The sequence below is a fragment of the Mobula birostris genome, unplaced genomic scaffold (genome assembly GCF_030028105.1).
Source record: "Mobula birostris isolate sMobBir1 unplaced genomic scaffold, sMobBir1.hap1 scaffold_497, whole genome shotgun sequence".
NCBI lineage: Eukaryota > Metazoa > Chordata > Chondrichthyes > Myliobatiformes > Myliobatidae > Mobula > Mobula birostris.
The window spans coordinates 46255-70226 of NW_027278108.1; the positions used below are offsets into that span (position 1 = coordinate 46255).

The 23972-nt window shown below is 56.5% G+C and overlaps 1 protein-coding gene across 1 annotated transcript in view; it reads right to left on the reverse strand.

Annotated features, from left to right (window-relative positions):
* The window catches only part of LOC140193280 (glutathione hydrolase 1 proenzyme-like), a gene marked incomplete at its 3' end in the record, with an annotated part of 319360 nt that overhangs the window by 37725 nt on the left and 257663 nt on the right, over positions 1 to 23972 (reverse strand). Inside the window, exon 6 of the mRNA XM_072250649.1 lies at positions 6286 to 6435. Coding sequence (XP_072106750.1) covers positions 6286 to 6435 — 150 coding nt within the window. The remainder of the gene's footprint in view (positions 1 to 6285; positions 6436 to 23972) is intronic.

The following is a 23972-nucleotide window of genomic DNA, read 5'->3' on the forward strand; positions in this document are numbered from 1 at the left end:
TCCAGATCACTGCACATCTCTGTCCACAGCCCCGTTCACATCACTGCACATCTCCGTCCACAGCCCCGTCCACATCACTGCACATCTCCGTCCACAGCCCCGTCCAGATCACTGCACAGCACCGTCCACAGCCCCGTCCACATCACTGCACAGCACCGTCCACAGCCCCGTCCACATCACTGCACATCTCCTTCCACAGCCCCCTCCACAAAACCGACCATCTCCTTCCACAGCCCCGTCCACATCACTACACATCTCCGTCCACAGCCCCGTAAACATCACTGCAGATCTCCTTCCACAGCCCCGTCCACATCACTTCACATCTCCATCCACAGCCTCGTCCATATCACTGCACATCTCCGTCCACAGCCCCGTCCACATCACAGCACATTTCTTTCCAAAGCCTCATCCACAGCCCCGTCCACATTACTGCACATCTACATCCACAGCCCCGTCCATATCACTGCATATCTCCGTACACAGCCCCGTCCACATCACCGCACATCTCCGTGCACAGCCCCGTCCACATCACTGCACATCTCCTTCCAGAGCCCCGTCCACATCACTGCACATCTCCTTCCACAGCCTTGTCCATATCACTGCACATGTCCGTCCACAGCCCCATCCACATCAGTGCATATCTCCTTGCACAGCCCCGTCCACATCACTGCACAGCTCCGTCCACAGCCCCGTCCACAACCCTACACGTCTCCGTCCACAGCCCCGTCCACATCACTGCACATCTCCGTCCACAGCCCCGTCCAAATCACTGCACATCTCGGTCCGCAAACCCGTCCACGTTACTGCAAATATCCTTCCACAGCCCCCTCCACATCACTGCACTTCTCCTTCCACAGCCTCGTCCATATCACTGCATATCTCCGTCCACAGCCCCATCTACATTACTGCGCATCTCCTTCCACAGCCCCGTCCACATCACCACACTCTCTGTCCACAGCCCCGTCAATATCACTGCATATCTCCTACCACAGCCCCGTCCAAATATCTGCACATCTCGGTCCACAGCTCCGTTCACATCACTGCACACCTCCATCCACAGCCCCGTCCATATCACTGCATATCTCCGTACACAGCCCCGTCCACATCACCGCACATCTCCGTCCACAGCCCCGTCCACATCACTGCACATCTCCTTCCACAGCCCCGTCCACATCACTTCACATCTCCTTCCACAGCGTCGTCCACATCACTGCACATGTCCCATAACAGTTCCGTCCACAGCCCCTCACATCTGCTTCCACAGCCCCGTCCACATCACTGCACATCTCCTTCCACAGCCTTGTCCATATCACTGCACTTCTCCGTCTACAGCCCCATCCACATCACTGCACATCTCCTTCCACAGCCCCATCCATATCAACGCACATCTCTGCACACAGCTCCGAAAATATCACTGCATATCTCCTTCCACAGCCCCGTCCACATCACTGCGCATCTCCGTCCACAGCCCCGTCCACATCACTGCACATCTCGGTCCACAGCCCCGTCCACATCACTGCACATCTCCGTCCACAGCCCCGTCCACATCACTGCACATCTCCGTCCACAGCCCCATCCAAATAACTGCACATCTCCTTCCACAGCCCCGTCCAGATCACTACACATCTCCTTCCTCAGCCCTGTCCATATTACTGCACATCTCCTTCCACAGCCCCGTCCACATCACTGCACACCTCCTTCCACAGCCCCGTCCACAACACTGTCCACATCACTGCACATCTCCGTCCGCAGCCCGGTCCACATCACTGCACATCTCCATCCACAGCCCCATCCACATCACTGCACACCTCCTTCCACAGCCCCGTCCACATCACTGCACATCTCCGTCCACAGCCCCGTCCACAACACTGCACATCTCCGTCCACAGCACCGTCCACATCACTGCACATCTCCGTCCACAGCCCCGTCCAAATCACTGCACATCTCCGTCCACAACCCCGTCCACGTCACTGCACATCTCCTTTTACAGCCTCCTCCACATCACTGCACATCTCCGTCCACAACCCCGTCCACATCACTGCACATCTCCTTCCACAGCCCCGTCCACAGCACCCCACAGCTCTTTCCACAGCCCCGTCGAAATCACTGCACTTCTCCTTCCACAGCCTCGTCCATATCATTGCATATCTCCGTCCACAGCCCCATCCACATCACTGCGCATCTCCTTCCACAGCCCCGTCCACATCACCGCACTGTCTGTCCACAGCCCCCTCCATATCACTGCATATCTCCTTCCACAGCCCCGTCCACATCACTGCACATCTCCGTCCACAGCCCCGTTCACATCACTGCACATCTCCGTCCACAGCCCCGTCTACATCACTGCACATCTCCGTCCACAGCCCCGTCCACATCAGTGCACATCTTCGTCGACAGCCCCGTCCACATCACTGCACATCTCCTTCCACAGCCCTGTCCACATCACTGCACATCTCCGTCCACAGCCCCGTCCACATCAGTGCACATCTCCGTCCACAGCCCCATCCACATAACTGCACATCTCCTTCCACAGCCCCCTCCACATCACTGCACATCTCCGTCCACCGCTCCGTCCACATCAGTACACATCTCCTTCCACAGCCCCGTCCACATCACTACACATCTCCTTCCACAGCCCCGTCCACAGCCCCATCCACATCACTGCACATCTCCGTCCACCGCTCCGTCCACATCACTGCACATCTCCTTCCTCAGCCCTGTCCACATCACTGCACATCTCCTTCCACAGCCCCGTCCACATCACTGCACATCTCCTTCCACAGCCCCGTCCACAACCCTGTCCACATCACTGCACATCTCCGTCCGCAGCCCGGTCCACATCACTGCACATCTCCGTCCACAGCCCCATCCACATCACTGCACACCTCCTTCCACAGCCCCGTCCACATCACTGCACAACTCCGTCCACAGCCCCGTCCACAACACTGCACATCTCCGTCCCCAGCACCGTCCACTTCACTGCACATCTCCGTCCACAGCCCCGTCCAAATCACTGCACATCTCCGTCCACAACCTCGTCCACGTCACTGCACATCTCCTTCCACAGCCTCCTCCACATCACTGCACATCTCCGTCCACAACCCCGTCCACATCACTGCACATCTTCTTCCACAGCCCCGTCCACATGACTGCACATCTCCTTCCACAGCCCCGTCCACAGCACCCCACATCTCCTTCCACAGCCCCGTCGATATCACTGCACTTCTCCTTCCACATCCTCGTCCATATCATTGCATATCTCCGTCCACAGCCCCATCCACATCACTGCGCATCTCCTTCCACAGCCCCGTCCACATCACCGCACTGTCTGTCCACAGCCCCGACCATATCACTGCATATCTCCTTCCACAGCCCCGTCCACATCACTGCACATCTCCGTCCACAGCCCCGTTCACATCACTGCACATCTCCGTCCACAGCCCCGTCAACATTACTGCACATCTCCGTCCACAGCCCCGTCCACATCACTGCACATCTCCGTCCACAACCCCGTTCACATCACTGCACTTCTCCTTCCACAGCCCGGTCCGCATCAATGCACATCTCCTCCACAGCCCCATCCACAGCCCCGTCCACATCACTGCACATCTCCTTCCACAACCCGTCCAGATATCTGCACATCTCCGTCCACAGCCCCGTCCACATCACTGCACAGCACCGTCCACAGCCCCGTCCACATCACTGCACAGCATCGTCCACAGCCCCGTCTACATCACTGCACATCTCCTTCCACAGCCCCGTCCACAAAACCGCACATCGCCTTCCACAGCCCCGTCCACATCACTACACATCTCCGTCCACAGCCCCGTCCACATCACTGCACATCTCCTTCCACAGCCCTGTCCACATCACTGCACATCTCCATCCACAGCCTCGTCCATATCACTGCACATCTCCGTCCACAGCCCCGTCCACATCACTGCACATCTCCATCCACAGCCCCGTCCATATCACTGCACATCTCCGTGCACAGCCCCGTCCACATCACTGCACATCTCCGTCCACAGCCCCGTCCACATCACTGCACATCTCCATCCACAGCCCCGTCCATATCACTGCACATCTCCGTGCACAGCCCGGTCCATATCACTGCACATCTCCTTCCACAGCCCCGTCCACATCACTGCACATCTCCTTCCACAGCGCCGTCCACATCACTGCACATCTCCCATAACAGTCCCGTCCACAGCCCCTCACATCTCCTTCCACAGCCCCGTCCACATCACTGCACATCTACTTCCACAGCCTTGTCCATATCACTGCACATCTCCTTCCACAGCCCCGTCCACATCACTGCACATCTCCGTCCACAGCCCCGTCCACATCAGTGCACATCTCCGTCCACAGCCCCGTCCACATCACTGCACATCTCCGTACACAGCCCCGTCCACATCAGTGCACATCTCCGTCCACAGCCCCATCCACATCACTGCACATCTCCTTCCACAGCCCCGTCCACAACCCTGTCCACATCACTGCACATCTCCGTCCGCAGCCCGGTCCACATCACTGCACATCTCCGTCCACAGCCCCATCCACATCACTGCACATCTCCTTCCACAGCCCGATCCACATCACCGCACATCTCTGTCCACAGCCCCGTTCACATCACTGCACATCTCCGTCCACAGCCCCGTTCACATCACTGCACATCTCCGTCCACAGCCCCGTTCACATCACTGCACATCTCCGTCCACAGCCCCGTGAACATCACTGCACATCTCCGTCCACAGCACCGTCCACATCACTGCACATCTCCGTCCACAGCCCGGTCCGCATTACTGCACATCTCCTCCACAGCCCTGTCCACAGCCCCGTCCACATCACTGCAGAGCACCGTCCACAGCCCCGTCTACATCACTGCACATCTCCTTCCACAGCCCCGTCCACAAAACCGCAGATCTCCTTCCACAGCCCCGTCCACATTACTACACATCTCCGTCCACAGCTCCGTCCACATCACTGCACATCTCAGCCCACAGCCCCGTCCACATCACTGCACATCATCGTCCCACAGCCCCGTCCACATCACTGCACATCACCGTCCACAGCCCCGTCCACATCACTGCACATCTCCGTCCACAGCCCCGTCAACATCACTGCACATCTCCGTCCACAGCCCCGTCCACATCACTGCACATCTCATTCCACAGCGCTGTCCACATCACTGCACATCTCCTTCCACAGCCCCGTCCACATCACTGCACATCTCCATCCACAGCCTCGTCCATATCACTGCACATCTCCGTCCACAGCCCCGTCCACATCACAGCACATTTCTTTCCACAGCCTCGTCCACAGCCCCGTCCACATCACTGCACATCTCCATCCACAGCCCCGTCCATATCACTGTATATCTCCGTACACAGCCCCGTCCACATCACTGCACATCTCCTTCCACAGCCTCGTCCACATCACTGCACATCTCCGTCCACATCACTGCACATCTCCGTCCACACTCCGTCCACATCAGTGCATATCTCCGTCCACAACATCGTCCACATCACTGCACATCTCCTTCCACAGCCCCGTCCACATCACTGCACATCTCCGTCCACAGCCCGGTCCGCATCACTGCACATCTCTGTCCACAGCCCCGTCCACATCACTGCACATCTCCTTCCACAACCCGTCCAGATCACTGCATATCTCCGTCCACAGCCCCGTCCACATCACTGCACATCTCCGTCCACAGCCCGGCCCGCATCACTGCACATCTCTGTCCACAGCCCCGTCCACATCACTGCACATCTCCTTCCACAACCCGTCCAGATCACTGCATATCTCCGTACACAGCCCCGTCTACATCACCGCACATCTCCGTGCACAGCCCCGTCCACATCACTGCACATCTCCTTCCACAACGCCGTCCACATCACTGCACATCTCCGTTAACTGTCCCGGTCATAGCCCCGTCCACATCACTGCACATCTCCTTCCACAGCCCCGTCCATATCAGTGCACATCTCCTTGAATTTATACCCCTCTCCCTTTAAAACTATGTCTTTCGGTATTTGGTATTTCAGCTCTGAGGAAAGTGTCTGTTTATCTCTTATTAGTTCAGATATATAAAAATATAAATCTCTATATCAATGAGCTGAATGTAAATGAAGAAAGTGGTCAGTTGTGCTAGTGCTGTGCCCGGGACCCAGGCAGACAGTCTGGGGGTGAGACTGTCCTCACAGCAGGATGAGAAGCACGGAGAGGATGTCGGCAGACCCATTCCCCACCACCGGAGGGAGGGAGGGGGTCTACATATCTCACCCTTCAGAATGTTCAGAATTAATGCCAGCACGAGGCCACTAGAGGGCGCGCCGGGTGTTAACAGCGTGTAGTCTCCGAGTTTCAGCTTCACTGGGTTTTCGATTAACTGAGGTGTGTAGTACTTCAGGTCGTCCAGGGTGATAACGCCACCTGTGGGAAGAAAATGGATTTAGTGTACTTGTGCAAGGTAAATTTGTCAGCACAGGAGCAGGGTTTCCATTAGCTTCGTCGAGCTTTGCTTGGTGCTGGTGTACCTGGTCCCGTTTGCCCATCTCCCTGGGAAACAGCAAGCAGTTTGTGTCTCTGAGGAGGAGAGTGGGGGCAAGAGGGGAGGAGGATGCCTAGTAAACTTGCTCCTTGGGCTGGCAAAGATAGCTAACCATTTGTTCTGCAAGAGAGCAGCAGATGGTCCCATCTGAGCAGTATTCTGGCACTACGCCTGTGGCCCTGGAGAAGAAACAAGCAGTGTCCACGGAAACCGCAGGAAGAAAGAGGGTTTTTGTGTTTGTGAGGGGGTTAATGCTGAGTAATCATGGATTTAACGTTCACTGAAGAAGGTGCTGGAATAAAACTGTGGGGAAGGCGAATAGGTAAGGACAGAAGGAGAAATCACACCATACACGGCCGCAAGACTTCTAGCAAAGCAGTCTTGTGTAAAGGACACAGTTCACAAATGTCATTTGCTGTTAATATTCTTAGAATGCCTTATGACAGAGGCTCTGATACCCCTCAGAGCAACAGTCCCATTCCCCACCTAGTCTCTCTCACATACCCAATTTTCCCTGCCAGCAAAGATTCAATTGTCACCACAGAGTTAATGCAGGGCCCTCGGAAGCATGAAGGAACAGAGGGATCTCGAAGCCAGTGTTCACAGGTCCGTCAAAGTTGCCTCAGAGGATAGTTTTCTCAATGGAAAGTGGTGATAGAGGCAAGGAACACCACCCAGTGGTGGTGATACAGGCGTGGAACACCCTGCCAGTGGTGGTGATAGAGGCGTAGAACACCCTCCATTGGTGGTGATAGAGGCGTGAAACACCCTGCCAGTGGTGGTGATAGAGGCGTGAAACACTCTGCCAGTGGTGGTGAAAGAAGGAAAGAACAGCTGCCAGTGGTGGTGATAGAGGCGAGGAACACCCTGTCAGTGGTGGTGAAAGAAGGAAAGAAAGCTGCCAGTGGTGGTGATAGGGGCGTGGAACACCCTGCCAGTGGTGGTGATACAGGCGAGCAACACCCTGCCAGTGGTGGTGATAGAGGTGAGGACACCCTGCCAGTGGTGGTGATAGAGGCGAGGAACACCCTGCCAGTGGTGGTGATAAAAGTGTGGAACACCCTGCCAGTGGTGGTGATAGAGGAGTGGAATGCCCTGCCAGTGGTGGTGATAGACGCGTGGAACACCCTGCCAGTGGTGGTGATAGAGGCATGGAATACCCTGCCAGTGGTGGTGATAGAGGCATGGAACACCCTGCCAGTGGTGGTGATAGAGGCGAGGAACACCCTGAGAGGCGAGGAGCACCCTGCCAGTGGTGGTGATAGATGAGTGGAACATCCTGCCAGTGGTGGTGATAGAGGCGTGGAACATCCTGCCAGTAGTGGTGATAGAGGAGTGGAACACCCTGCCAGTGGTGGTGATAGAGGGAAAGAACACCTTCCAGTGGTGGTGATAGAGGCGTGGAACACCCTGCCTGTGGTGGTGATAGAGGCGAGGAACACCCTGCCAGTGGTGGTGATAGATGCGTGGAACACCCGCCAGTGGTGGTGATAGAGGCGAGGAACACCCTGCCAATGGTGGTGATAGAGACGAGGAGCACCCTGCCAGTGGTGGTGATAGAGGTGTGGAACACCCTGCCAGTGGTGGTGATAGAGGCGTAGAACACCCTGCCAGTGGTGGTGGTAGAGGGGGAGAATACTTTCCAGTGGTGGTGATAGAGGTGTGGAACACCTGCCAGAGGTGGTGATAGAGGTGTGGAACACCCTGCCAGTGGTGGTGATAGAGGCGAGGAACACCATGCCAATGGTGGTGATAGAGGTGAGGAAAACACTGCCAGTGGTGGTGATAGAGGCGTGGAACACCCTGCCAGTGGTGGTGATAGAGGCGAGGAACACCATGCCAGTGGTGGTGATAGAGGTGAGGAAAACACTGCCAGTGGTGGTGATAGAGGCGTGGAACACCCTGCCAGTGGTGGTGATAGAGGTGAGGACACCCTGCCAGTGGTGGTGATAGAGGCGAGGAACACCTTGCCAGTGGTGGTGATGAAGGTGTGGAACACCCAGCCAGTGGTGGTGATAGAGGCGTGGAATACCCTGCCAGTGGTGGTGATAGAAGCGAGGAACACCCTGCCAGTGGTGGTGATAGAGGCATGGAATACCCTGCCAGTGGTGGTGATAGAGGCATTGAACACCCTGCCAGTGGTGGTGATAGAGGCGAGGAACACCCTGAGAGGCGAGGAGCACCCTGCCAGTGGTGGTGATAGATGCGTGGAACATCCTGCCAGTGGTGGTGATAGAGGCGTGGAACATCCTGCCAGTAGTGGTGATAGAGGTGTGGAACACCCTGCCAGTGGTGGTGATAGAGGGAAAGAACACCTTCCAGTGGTGGTGATAGAGGCGTGGAACACCCTGCCAGTGGTGGTGATAGAGGCGAGGTACACCCTGCCAGTGGTGGTGATAGATGCGTGGAACACCCTGCCAGTGGTGGTGATAGAGGCGGGAAAACACCCTGCCAATGGTGGTGATAGAGGCGAGGAGCACCCTGCCAGTGGTGGTGATAGAGGCGTGGAACACCCTGCCAGTGGTGGTGATAGAGGCGTAGAACACCCTGCCAGTGGTGGTGATAGAGGGGAAGAATACTTTCCAGTGGTGGTGCTAGAGGTGTGGAACACCTGCCAGAGGTGGTGATAGAGGTGTGGAACACCCTGCCAGTAGTGGTGATAGAGGTGAGGAACACCCTGCCAGTGGTGGTGACAGAAGGAAAGAACAGCTGCCAGCGGTGGTGATAGAGGCGTGGAACACCCTGCCAGTGGTGGTGATAGAGGCGAGGAACAACATGCCAGTGGTGGTTATAGAGGTGAGGAAAACACTGCCAGTGGTGGTGATAGAGGCGAGGAACACCCTGTCAGTGGTGGTGAAAGAAGGAAAGAAAGCTGCCAGTGGTGGTGATAGGGGCGTGGAACACCCTGCCAGTGGTGGTGATACAGGCGAGCAACACCCTGCCAGTGGTGGTGATAGAGGTGAGGACACCCTGCCAGTGGTGGTGATAGAGGCGAGGAACACCCTGCCAGTGGTGGTGATAGAGGAGTGGAATGCCCTGCCAGTGGTGGTGATAGATGCGTGGAACACCCTGCCAGTGGTGGTGATAGAGGCATGGAATACCCTGCCAGTGGTGGTGATAGAGGCATGGAACACCCTGCCAGTGGTGGTGATAGAGGCGAGGAACACCCTGAGAGGCGAGGAGCACCCTGCCAGTGGTGGTGATAGATGAGTGGAACATCCTGCCAGTAGTGGTGATAGAGGTGTGGAACACCCTGCCAGTGGTGGTGATAGAGGGAAAGAACACCTTCCAGTGGTGGTGATAGAGGCGTGGAACACCCTGCCAGTGGTGGTGATAGAGGCGTAGAACACCCTGCCAGTCGTGGTGATAGAGGGGAAGAATACTTTCCAGTGGTGGTGATAGAGGTGTGGAACACCTGCCAGAGGTGGTGATAGAGGTGTGGAACACCCTGCCAGTAGTGGTGATAGAGGTGAGGAACACCCTGCCAGTGGTGGTGACAGAAGGAAAGAACAGCTGCCAGTGGTGGTGATAGAGGCGTGGAACACCCTGCCAGTGGTGGTGATAGAGGCGAGGAACACCATGCCAGTGGTGGTGATAGAGGTGAGGAAACACTGCCAGTGGTGCTGATAGAGGCGTGGAACACCCTGCCAGTGGTGGTGATAGAGGCGAGGAACACCATGCCAGTGGTGGTATAGAGGTGAGGAAAACACTGCCAGTGGTGGTGATAGAGGCGTGGAACACCCTGCCAGTGGTGGTGATAGAGGCGTGCAACACCCTGCCAGTGGTGGTGATAGAGGCATAGAACACCCTGCCAGTGGTGGTGATAGAGGCGAGGAACACCCTGCCAGTGGTGGTGATAAAGGTGTGGAACACCCTGCCAGTGGTGGTGATAGAGGCGAGGAACACCCTGCCAGTGGTGGTGATAAAGGCGTGGAACACCCTGCCAGTGGTGGTGATAGAGGAGAAGAATACTTTCCAGTGGTGGTGATAGAGGTGTGGAACACCTGTCAGAGGTGGTGATAGAGGTGTGGAACACCCTGCCAGTAGTGGTGATAGAGGTGAGGAACACCCTGCCAGTGGTGGTGACAGAAGGAAAGAACAGCTGCCAGTGGTGGTGATAGAGGCGTGGAACACCCTGCCAGTGGTGGTGATAGAGGAGAGGAACACCATGCCAGTGGTGGTGATAGAGGTGAGGAAAACACTGCCAGTGGTGGTGATAGATGCGTGGAACACCCTGCCAGTGGTGGTGATAGAGGCGAGGAACACGCTCCAGTGGTGGTGATAAAGGTGTGGAACACCCTGCCAGTCGTGGTGATAGAGGCGTGGAATACCCTGCCAGTGGTGGTGATAGAGGCATGGACACCCTGCCAGTGGTGGTGATAGAGGCGAGGAACACCCTGAGAGGCGAGGAGCACCCTGCCAGTGGTGGTGATAGATGCGTGGAACATCCTGCCAGTGGTGGTGATAGAGGCGTGGAACATCCTGCCAGTGGTGGTGATAGAGGTGTGGAACACACTGCCAGTGGTGGTGATAGTGGGAAAGAACACCTTCCAGTGGTGGTGATAGAGGTGAGAAACACCCTGCCAGTGGTGGTGACAGAAGGAAAGTACAGCTGCCAGTGGTGGTGATAGAGGCGTGGAACATCCTGCCAGTGGTGGTGATAGAGGCGAGGAACACCATGCCAGTGGTGGTGATAGAGGTGAGGAAAACACTGCCAGTGGTGGCGATAGAGGCGTGGAACACCCTGCCAGTGGTGGTGATAGAGGCGTGCAACACCCTGCCAGTGGTGGTGATAGAGGCATAGAACACCCTGCCAGTGGTGGTGATAGAGGCGAGGGACACCCTGCCAGTGGTGGTGATAGAGGAGTGGAACACCCTGCCTGTGGTGGTGATAGAGGCAAGGAAAACCCTGTCAGTGGTGGTGATAGAGGCGTGGAACACCCTGCCCGTGGTGTTGATAGAGGTGAGAAACACCCTCCAGTGGTGGTGATAGAGGGGAAGAATACTTTCCAGTGGTGGTGATAGAGGTGTGGAACACCTGCCAGGGGTGGTGATAGAGGTGTGGAACACCCTCCCAGTAGTGGTGATAGAGGTGAGGAACACCCTGCCAGTGGTGGTGACAGAAGGAAAGAACAGCTGCCAGCGGTGGTGATAGAGGCGTGGAACACCCTGCCAGTGGTGGTGATAGAGGCGAGGAACACCATGCCAGTGGTGGTGATAGAGGTGAGGAAAACACTGCCAGTGGTGGTGATAGAGGCGTGGAACACCCTGCCAGTGGTGGTGATAGAGGCGAGGAACACCATGCCAGTGGTGGTGATAGAGGTGAGGAAAACACTGCCAGTGGTGGTGATAGAGGCGTGGAACATCCTGCCAGTAGTGGTGATAGCGGTGTGGAACACCCTGCCAGTGGTGGTGATAGAGGCGTGGAACACCCTGCCAGTGGTGGTGATAGAGGCGAGGAACACCATGCCAGTGGTGGTGATAGAGGTGAGGAAAACACTGCCAGTGGTGGTGATAGAGGCGTGGAACACCCTGCCAGTGGTGGTGATAGAGGCGAGGAACACCCTGCCAGTGGTGCTGATAAAGGTGTGGAACACCCTGCCAGTGGTGGTGATAGAGGCGAGGAACACCCTGCCAGTGGTGGTGATAAAGGCGTGGAACACCCTGCCAGTGGTGGTGATCGAGGAGAAGAATACTTTCCAGTGGTCGTGATAGAGGTGTGGAACACCTGCCAGAGGTGGTGATAGAGGTGTGGAACACCCTGCCAGTAGTGGTGATAGAGGTGAGGAACACCCTGCCAGTGGTGGTGACAGAAGGAAAGAACAGCTGCCAGTGGTGGTGATAGAGGCGTGGAACACCCTGCCAGTGGTGGTGATAGAGGAGAGGAACACCATGCCAGTGGTGGTGATAGAGGTGAGGAAAACACTGCCAGTGGTGGTGATAGATGCGTGGAACACCCTGCCAGTGGTGGTGATAGAGGCGAGGAACACGCTCCAGTGGTGGTGATAAAGGTGTGGAACACCCTGCCAGTCGTGGTGATAGAGGCGTGGAATACCCTGCCAGTGGTGGTGATAGAGGCATGGACACCCTGCCAGTGGTGGTGATAGAGGCGAGGAACACCCTGAGAGGCGAGGAGCACCCTGCCAGTGGTGGTGATAGATGCGTGGAACATCCTGCCAGTGGTGGTGATAGAGGCGTGGAACATCCTGCCAGTGGTGGTGATAGAGGCGTGGAACACCCTGCCAGTGGTGGTGATAGAGGCGTGCAACACCCTGCCAGTGGTGGTGATAGAGGCATAGAACACCCTGCCAGTGGTGGTGATAGAGGCGAGGGACACCCTGCCAGTGGTGGTGATAGAGGAGTGGAACACCCTGCCAGTGGTGGTGATAGAGGCAAGGAAAACCCTGTCAGTGGTGGTGATAGAGGCGTGGAACACCCTGCCCGTGGTGTTGATAGAGGTGAGAAACACCCTCCAGTGGTGGAGATAGAGGGGAAGAATACTTTCCAGTGGTGGTGATAGAGATGTGGAACACCCTGCCAGTAGTGGTGATAGAGGTGAGGAACACCCTGCCAGTGGTGGTAACAGAAGGAAAGAACAGCTGCCAGCGGTGGTGATAGAGGCGTGGAACACCCTGCCAGTGGTGGTGATAGAGGCGAGGAACACCCTGAGAGGCGAGGAGCACCCTGCCAGTGGTGGTGATAGAGGCGAGGAACAACATGCCAGTGGCGGTTATAGAGGTGAGGAAAACACTGCCAGTGGTGGTGATAGAGGCGAGGAACACCCTGTCAGTGGTGGTGAAAGAAGGAAAGAAAGCTGCCAGTGGTGGTGATAGGGGCGTGGAACACCCTGCCAGTGGTGGTGATACAGGCGAGCAACACCCTGCCAGTGGTGGTGATAGAGGTGAGGACACCCTGCCAGTGGTGGTGATAGAGGCGAGGAACACCCTGCCAGTGGTGGTGATAAAAGTGTGGAACACCCTGCCAGTAGTGGTGATAGAGGTGAGAAACACCCTGCCAGTGGTGGTGACAGAAGGAAAGTACAGCTGTCAGTGGTGGTGATAGAGGCGTGGAACATCCTGCCAGTGGTGGTGATAGAGGCGAGGAACACCATGCCAGTGGTGGTGATAGAGGTGAGGAAAACACTGCCAGTGGTGGCGATAGAGGCGTGGAACACCCTGCCAGTGGTGGTGATAGAGGCGTGCAACACCCTGCCAGTGGTGGTGATAGAGGCATAGAACACCCTGCCAGTGGTGGTGATAGAGGCGAGGGACACCCTGCCAGTGGTGGTGATAGAGGAGTGGAACACCCTGCCTGTGGTGGTGATAGAGGCAAGGAAAACCCTGTCAGTGGTGGTGATAGAGGCGTGGAACACCCTGCCCGTGGTGTTGATAGAGGTGAGAAACACCCTCCAGTGGTGGTGATAGAGGGGAAGAATACTTTCCAGTGGTGGTGATAGAGGTGTGGAACACCAGCCAGGGGTGGTGATAGAGGCTAGGAACACCATGCCAGTGGTGGTGATGGAGGTGAGGAAAACACTGCCAGTGGTGGTGATAGAGGCGTGGAACATCCTGCCAGTAGTGGTGATAGCGGTGTGGAACACCCTGCCAGTGGTGGTGATAGAGGGAAAGAACACCTTCCAGTAGTGGTGATAGAGGCGTGGAACACCCTGCCAGTGGTGGTGATAGAGGCGTGCAACACCCTGCCAGTGGTGGTGATAGAGGCATAGAACACCCTGCCAGTGGTGGTGATAGAGGCGAGGAACACCCTGCCAGTGGTGGTAATAAAGGTGTGGAACACCCTGCCAGTGGTGGTGATAGAGGCGAGGAACACCCTGCCAGTGGTGGTGATAAAGGCGTGGAACACCCTGCCAGTGGTGGTGATAGAGGAGAAGAATACTTTCCAGTGGTCGTGATAGAGGTGTGGAACACCTGCCAGAGGTGGTGATAGAGGTGTGGAACACCCTGCCAGTAGTGGTGATAGAGGTGAGGAACACCCTGCCAGTGGTGGTGACAGAAGGAAAGAACAGCTGCCAGTGGTGGTGATAGAGGCGTGGAACACCCTGCCAGTGGTGGTGATAGAGGTGAGGAAAACACTGCCAGTGGTGGTGATAGATGCGTGGAACACCCTGCCAGTGGTGGTGATAGAGGCGAGGAACACGCTCCAGTGGTGGTGATAAAGGTGTGGAACACCCTGCCAGTCGTGGTGATAGAGGCGTGGAATACCCTGCCAGTGGTGGTGATAGAGGCATGGACACCCTGCCAGTGGTGGTGATAGAGGCGAGGAACACCCTGAGAGGCGAGGAGCACCCTGCCAGTGGTGGTGATAGATGCGTGGAACATCCTGCCAGTGGTGGTGATAGAGGCGTGGAACATCCTGCCAGTGGTGGTGATAGAGGTGTGGAACACCCTGCCAGTGGTGGTGATAGTGGGAAAGAACACCTTCCAGTGGTGGTGATAGAGGTGTGGAACACCCTGCCAGTAGTGGTGATAGAGGTGAGGAACACCCTGCCAGTGGTGGTGACAGAAGGAAAGTACAGCTGCCAGTGGTGGTGATAGAGGCGTGGAACACCATGCCAGTGGTGGTGATAGAGGCGAGGAACACCATGCCAGTGGTGGTGATAGAGGTGAGGAAAACACTGCCAGTGGTGGCGATAGAGGCGTGGAACACCCTGCCAGTGGTGGTGATAGAGGCATAGAACACCCTGCCAGTGGTGGTGATAGAGGCGAGGAACACCCTGCCAGTGGTGGTGATAAAGGTGTGGAACACCCTGCCAGTGGTGGTGATAGAGGCGAGGAACACCCTGCCAGTGGTGGTGATAAAGGCGTGGAACACCCTGCCAGTGGTGGTGATAGAGGAGAAGAATACTTTCCAGTGGTCGTGATAGAGGTGTGGAACACCTGCCAGAGGTGGTGATAGAGGTGTGGAACACCCTGCCAGTCGTGGTGATAGAGGCGTGGAATACCCTGCCAGTGGTGGTGATAGAGGCGTGGAATACCCTGCCAGTGGTGGTGATAAAGGTGTGGAACACCCTGCCAGTCGTGGTGATAGAGGCGTGGAATACCCTGCCAGTGGTGGTGATAGAGGCATGGACACCCTGCCAGTGGTGGTGATAGAGGCGAGGAACACCCTGAGAGGCGAGGAGCACCCTGCCAGTGGTGGTGATAGATGCGTGGAACGTCCTGCCAGTGGTGGTGATAGAGGCGTGGAACATCCTGCCAGTGGTGGTGATAGAGGTGCGGAACACCCTGCCAGTGGTGGTGATAGTGGGAAAGAACACCTTCCAGTGGTGGTGATAGAGGTGTGGAACACCCTGCCAGTAGTGGTGATAGAGGTGAGGAACACCCTGCCAGTGGTGGTGACAGAAGGAAAGTACAGCTGCCAGTGGTGGTGATAGAGGCGTGGAACACCCTGCCAGTGGTGGTGATAGAGGCGAGGAACACCATGCCAGTGGTGGTGATAGAGGTGAGGAAAACACTGCCAGTGGTGGCGATAGAGGCGTGGAACACCCTGCCAGTGGTGGTGATAGAGGCGTGCAACACCCTGCCAGTGGTGGTGATAGAGGCATAGAACACCCTGCCAGTGGTGGTGATAGAGGCGAGGGACACCCTGCCAGTGGTGGTGATAGAGGAGTGGAACACCCTGCCAGTGGTGGTGATAGAGGCAAGGAAAACCCTGTCAGTGGTGGTGATAGAGGCGTGGAACACCCTGCCCGTGGTGTTGATAGAGGTGAGAAACACCCTCCAGTGGTGGAGATAGAGGGGAAGAATACTTTCCAGTGGTGGTGATAGAGGTGTGGAACACCCTGCCAGTAGTGGTGATAGAGGTGAGGAACACCCTGCCAGTGGTGGTAACAGAAGGAAAGAACAGCTGCCAGCGGTGGTGATAGAGGCGTGGAACACCCTGCCAGTGGTGGTGATAGAGGCGAGGAACACCCTGAGAGGCGAGGAGCACCCTGCCAGTGGTGGTGATAGATGCGTGGAACATCCTGCCAGTGGTGGTGATAGAGGCGTGGAACATCCTGCCAGTAGTGGTGATAGAGGTGTGGAACACCCTGCCAGTGGTGGTGATAGAGGGAAAGAACACCTTCCAGTGGTGGTGATAGAGGCGTGGAACACCCTGCCAGTGGTGGTGATAGAGGCGAGGTACACCCTGCCAGTGGTGGTGATAGATGCGTGGAACACCCTGCCAGTGGTGGTGATAGAGGCGAGGAACACCCTGCCAATGGTGGTGATAGAGGCGAGGAGCACCCTGCCAGTGGTGGTGCTAGAGGCGTGGAACACCCTGCCAGTGGTGGTGATAGAGGCGTAGAACACCCTGCCAGTGGTGGTGATAGAGGGGAAGAATACTTTCCAGTGGTGGTGATAGAGGTGTGGAACACCTGCCAGAGGTGGTGATAGAGGTGTGGAACACCCTGCCAGTAGTGGTGATAGAGGTGAGGAACACCCTGCCAGTGGTGGTGACAGAAGGAAAGAACAGCTGCCAGCGGTGGTGATAGAGGCGTGGAACACCCTGCCAGTGGTGGTGATAGAGGCGAGGAACAACATGCCAGTGGTGGTTATAGAGGTGAGGAAAACACTGCCAGTTGTGGTGATAGAGGCGAGGAACACCCTGTCAGTGGTGGTGAAAGAAGGAAAGAAAGCTGCCAGTGGTGGTGATAGGGGCGTGGAACACCCTGCCAGTGGTGGTGATAGAGGTGAGGACACCCTGCCAGTGGTGGTGATAGATGCGTGGAACACCCTGCCAGTGGTGGTGATAGAGGCATGGAATACCCTGCCAGTGGTGGTGATAGAGGCATGGAACACCCTGCCAGTGGTGGTGATAGAGGCGAGGAACACCCTGAGAGGCGAGGAGCACCCTGCCAGTGGTGGTGATAGATGAGTGGAACATCCTGCCAGTGGTGGTGATAGAGGCGTGGAACATCCTGCCAGTAGTGGTGATAGAGGTGTGGAACACCCTGCCAGTGGTGGTGATAGAGGGAAAGAACACCTTCCAGTGCTGGTGATAGAGGCGTGGAACACCCTGCCAGTGGTGGTGATAGAGGCGTAGAACACCCTGCCAGTCGTGGTGATAGAGGGGAAGAATACTTTCCAGTGGTGGTGATAGAGGTGTGGAACACCTGCCAGAGGTGGTGATAGAGGCGAGGAACACCATGCCAGTGGTGGTGATAGAGGTGAGGAAACACTGCCAGTGGTGGTGATAGAGGCGTGGAACACTCTGCCAGTGGTGGTGATAGAGGCGAGGAACACCATGCCAGTGGTGGTATAGAGGTGAGGAAAACACTGCCAGTGGTGGTGATAGAGGCGTGGAACACCCTGCCAGTGGTGGTGATAGAGGCGTGCAACACCCTGCCAGTGGTGGTGATAGAGGCATAGAACACCCTGCCAGTGGTGGTGATAGAGGCGAGGAACACCCTGCCAGTGGTGGTGATAAAGGTGTGGAACACCCTGCCAGTGGTGGTGATAGAGGCGAGGAACACCCTGCCAGTGGTGGTGATAAAGGCGTGGAACACCCTGCCAGTGGTGGTGATAGAGGAGAAGAATACTTTCCAGTGGTGGTGATAGATGCGTGGAACACCCTGCCAGTGGTGGTGATAGAGGCGAGGAACACGCTCCAGTGGTGGTGATGAAGGTGTGGAACACCCTGCCAGTCGTGGTGATAGAGGCGTGGAATACCCTGCCAGTGGTGGTGATAGAGGCATGGACACCCTGCCAGTGGTGGTGATAGAGGCGAGGAACACCCTGAGAGGCGAGGAGCACCCTGCCAGTGGTGGTGATAGATGCGTGGAACATCCTGCCAGTGGTGGTGATAGAGGCGTGGAACATCCTGCCAGTGGTGGTGATAGAGGTGTGGAACACACTGCCAGTGGTGGTGATAGTGGGAAAGAACACCTTCCAGTGGTGGTGATAGAGGTGTGGAACACCCTGCCAGTAGTGGTGATAGAGGTGAGGAACACCCTGCCAGTGGTGGTGACAGAAGGAAAGTACAGCTGCCAGTGGTGGTGATAGAGGCGTGGAACATCCTGCCAGTGGTGGTGATAGAGGCGAGGAACACCATGCCAGTGGTGGTGATAGAGGTGAGGAAAACACTGCCAGTGGTGGCGATAGAGGCGTGGAACACCCTGCCAGTGGTGGTGATAGAGGCGTGCAACACCCTGCCAGTGGTGGTGATAGAGGCATAGAACACCCTGCCAGTGGTGGTGATAGAGGCGAGGGACACCCTGCCAGTGGTGGTGATAGAGGAGTGGAACACCCTGCCAGTGGTGGTGATAGAGGCAAGGAAAACCCTGTCAGTGGTGGTGATAGAGGCGTCGAACACCCTGCCCGTGGTGTTGATAGAGGTGAGAAACACCCTCCAGTGGTGGTGATAGAGGGGAAGAATACTTTCCAGTGGTGGTGATAGAGGTGTGGAACACCTGCCAGGGGTGGTGATAGAGGTGTGGAACACCCTGCCAGTAGTGGTGATAGAGGTGAGGAACTCCCTGCCAGTGGTGGTGACAGAAGGAAAGAACAGCTGCCAGTGGTGGTGATAGAGGCGTGGAACACCCTGCCAGTGGTGGTGATAGAGGCGAGGAACACCATGCCAGTGGTGGTGATAGAGGTGAGGAAAACACTGCCAGTGGTGGTGATAGAGGCGTGGAACACCCTGCCAGTGGTGGTGATAGAGGCGAGGAACACCATGCCAGTGGTGGTGATAGAGGTGAGGAAAACACTGCCAGTGGTGGTGATAGAGGCGTGGAACATCCTGCCAGTAGTGGTGATAGCGGTGTGGAACACCCTGCCAGTGGTGCTGATAGAGGGAAAGAACACCTTCCAGTAGTGGTGATAGAGGTGTGGAACACCCTGCCAGTGGTGGTGATAGAGGCGTGCAACACCCTGCCAGTGGTGGTGATAGAGGCATAGAACACCCTGCCAGTGGTGGTGATAGAGGCGAGGAACACCCTGCCAGTGGTGGTGATAAAGGTGTGGAACACCCTGCCAGTGGTGGTGATAGAGGTGTGGAACACCTGCCAGAGGTGGTGATAGAGGTGTGGAACACCCTGCCAGTAGTGGTGATAGAGGTGAGGAACACCCTGCCAGTGGTGGTGACAGAAGGAAAGAACAGCTGCCAGTGGTGGTGATAGAGGCGAGGAACACCATGCCAGTGGTGGTGATAGAGGTGAGGAAAACACTGCCAGTGGTGGTGATAGAGGGGAAGAATACTTTCCAGTGGTGGTGATAGAGGTGTGGAACACCTGCCAGGGGTGGTGATAGAGGTGTGGAACACCCTGCCAGTGGTGGTGATAGAGGCGTGCAACACCCTGCCAGTGGTGGTGATAGAGGCATAGAACACCCTGCCAGTGGTGGTGATAGAGGGAAAGAACACCTTCCAGTGGTGGTGATAGAGGCGTGGAACACCCTGCCAGTGGTGGTGATAGAGGCGTAGAACACCCTGCCAGTCCTGGTGATAGAGGGGAAGAATACTTTCCAGTGGTGGTGATAGAGGTGTGGAACACCTGCCAGAGGTGGTGATAGAGGTGTGGAACACCCTGCCAGTAGTGGTGATAGAGGTGAGGAACACCCTGCCAGTGGTGGTGACAGAAGGAAAGAACAGCTGCCAGTGGTGGTGATAGAGGCGTGGAACACCCTGCCAGTGGTGGTGATAGAGGCGAGGAACACCATGCCAGTGGTGGTGATAGAGGTGAGGAAACACTGCCAGTGGTGCTGATAGAGGCGTGGAACACCCTGCCAGTGGTGGTGATAGAGGCGAGGAACACCATGCCAGTGGTGGTATAGAGGTGAGGAAAACACTGCCAGTGGTGGTGATAGAGGCGTGGAACACCCTGCCAGTGGTGGTGATAGAGGCGTGCAACACCCTGCCAGTGGTGGTGATAGAGGCATAGAACACCCTGCCAGTGGTGGTGATAGAGGCGAGGAACACCCTGCCAGTGGTGGTGATAAAGGTGTGGAACACCCTGCCAGTGGTGGTGATAGAGGTGAGGAACACCCTGCCAGTGGTGGTGATAAAGGCGTGGAACACCCTGCCAGTGGTGGTGATAGAGGAGAAGAATACTTTCCAGTGGTGGTGATAGAGGTGTGGAACACCTGCCAGAGGTGGTGATAGAGGTGTGGAACACCCTGCCAGTAGTGGTGATACAGGTGAGGAACACCCTGCCAGTGCTGGTGACAGAAGGAAAGAACAGCTGCCAGTGGTGGTGATAGAGGCGTGGAACACCCTGCCAGTGGTGGTGATAGAGGAGAGGAACACCATGCCAGTGGTGGTGATAGAGGTGAGGAAAACACTGCCAGTGGTGGTGATAGATGCGTGGAACACCCTGCCAGTGGTGGTGATAGAGGCGAGGAACACGCTCCAGTGGTGGTGATAAAGGTGTGGAACACCCTGCCAGTCGTGGTGATAGAGGCGTGGAATACCCTGCCAGTGGTGGTGATAGAGGCATGGACACCCTGCCAGTGGTGGTGATAGAGGCGAGGAACACCCTGAGAGGCGAGGAGCACCCTGCCAGTGGTGGTGATAGATGCGTGGAACATCCTGCCAGTGGTGGTGATAGAGGCGTGGAACATCCTGCCAGTGGTGGTGATAGAGGTGTGGAACACACTGCCAGTGGTGGTGATAGTGGGAAAGAACACCTTCCAGTGGTGGTGATAGAGGTGAGAAACACCCTGCCAGTGGTGGTGACAGAAGGAAAGTACAGCTGCCAGTGGTGGTGATAGAGGCGTGGAACATCCTGCCAGTGGTGGTGATAGAGGCGAGGAACACCATGCCAGTGGTGGTGATAGAGGTGAGGAAAACACTGCCAGTGGTGGCGATAGAGGCGTGGAACACCCTGCCAGTGGTGGTGATAGAGGCGTGCAACACCCTGCCAGTGGTGGTGATAGAGGCATAGAACACCCTGCCAGTGGTGGTGATAGAGGCAAGGAAAACCCTGTCAGTGGTGGTGATAGAGGCGTGGAACACCCTGCCCGTGGTGTTGATAGAGGTGAGAAACACCCTCCAGTGGTGGTGATAGAGGGGAAGAATACTTTCCAGTGGTGGTGATAGAGGTGTGGAACACCTGCCAGGGGTGGTGATAGAGGTGTGGAACACCCTCCCAGTAGTGGTGATAGAGGTGAGGAACACCCTGCCAGTGGTGGTGACAGAAGGAAAGAACAGCTGCCAGCGGTGGTGATAGAGGCGTGGAACACCCTGCCAGTGGTGGTGATAGAGGCGAGGAACACCATGCCAGTGGTGGTGATAGAGGTGAGGAAAACACTGCCAGTGGTGGTGATAGAGGCGTGGAACACCCTGCCAGTGGTGGTGATAGAGGCGAGGAACACCATGCCAGTGGTGGTGATAGAGGTGAGGAAAACACTGCCAGTGGTGGTGATAGAGGCGTGGAACATCCTGCCAGTAGTGGTGATAGCGGTGTGGAACACCCTGCCAGTGGTGGTGATAGAGGGAAAGAACACCTTCCAGTAGTGGTGATAGAGGCGTGGAACACCCTGCCAGTGGTGGTGATAGAGGCGTGCAACACCCTGCCAGTGGTGGTGATAGAGGCATAGAACACCCTGCCAGTGGTGGTGATAGAGGCGAGGAACACCCTGCCAGTGGTGCTGATAAAGGTGTGGAACACCCTGCCAGTGGTGGTGATAGAGGCGAGGAACACCCTGCCAGTGGTGGTGATAAAGGCGTGGAACACCCTGCCAGTGGTGGTGATCGAGGAGAAGAATACTTTCCAGTGGTCGTGATAGAGGTGTGGAACACCTGCCAGAGGTGGTGATAGAGGTGTGGAACACCCTGCCAGTAGTGGTGATAGAGGTGAGGAACACCCTGCCAGTGGTGGTGACAGAAGGAAAGAACAGCTGCCAGTGGTGGTGATAGAGGCGTGGAACACCCTGCCAGTGGTGGTGATAGAGGAGAGGAACACCATGCCAGTGGTGGTGATAGAGGTGAGGAAAACACTGCCAGTGGTGGTGATAGATGCGTGGAACACCCTGCCAGTGGTGGTGATAGAGGCGAGGAACACGCTCCAGTGGTGGTGATAAAGGTGTGGAACACCCTGCCAGTGGTGGTGATAGAGGAGAAGAATACTTTCCAGTGGTGGTGATAGAGGTGTGGAACACCTGCCAGAGGTGGTGATAGAGGTGTGGAACACCCTGCCAGTAGTGGTGATAGAGGTGAGGAACACCCTGCCAGTGGTGGTGACAGAAGGAAAGAACAGCTGCCAGTGGTGGTGATAGAGGCGTGGAACACCCTGCCAGTGGTGGTGATAGAGGAGAGGAACACCATGCCAGTGGTGGTGATAGAGGTGAGGAAAACACTGCCAGTGGTGGTGATAGATGCGTGGAACACCCTGCCAGTGGTGGTGATAGAGGCGAGGAACACGCTCCAGTGGTGGTGATAAAGGTGTGGAACACCCTGCCAGTCGTGGTGATAGAGGCGTGGAATACCCTGCCAGTGGTGGTGATAGAGGCATGGACACCCTGCCAGTGGTGGTGATAGAGGCGAGGAACACCCTGAGAGGCGAGGAGCACCCTGCCAGTGGTGGTGATAGATGCGTGGAACATCCTGCCAGTGGTGGTGATAGAGGCGTGGAACATCCTGCCAGTGGTGGTGATAGAGGTGTGGAACACCCTGCCAGTGGTGGTGATAGTGGGAAAGAACACCTTCCAGTGGTGGTGATAGAGGTGTGGAACACCCTGCCAGTAGTGGTGATAGAGGTGAGGAACACCCTGCCAGTGGTGGCGACAGAAGGAAAGTACAGCTGCCAGTGGTGGTGATAGAGGCGTGGAACACCCTGCCGGTGGTGGTGATAGAGGCGAGGAACACCATGCCAGTGGTGGTGATAGAGGTGAGGAAAACACTGCCAGTGGTGGCGATAGAGGCGTGGAACACCCTGCCAGTGGTGGTGATAGAGGCGTGCAACACCCTGCCAGTGGTGGTGATAGAGGCATAGAACACCCTGCCAGTGGTGGTGATAGAGGCGAGGGACACCCTGCCAGTGGTGGTGATAGAGGAGTGGAACACCCTGCCAGTGGTGGTGATAGAGGCAAGGAAAACCCTGTCAGTGGTGGTGATAGAGGCGTGGAACACCCTGCCCGTGGTGTTGATAGAGGTGAGAAACACCCTCCAGTGGTGGAGATAGAGGGGAAGAATACTTTCCAGTGGTGGTGATAGAGATGTGGAACACCCTGCCAGTAGTGGTGATAGAGGTGAGGAACACCCTGCCAGTGGTGGTAACAGAAGGAAAGAACAGCTGCCAGCGGTGGTGATAGAGGCGTGGAACACCCTGCCAGTGGTGGTGATAGAGGCGAGGAACACCCTGAGAGGCGAGGAGCACCCTGCCAGTGGTGGTGATAGAGGCGTGGAACACCCTGCCAGTGGTGGTGATAGAGGCGAGGAACAACATGCCAGTGGCGGTTATAGAGGTGAGGAAAACACTGCC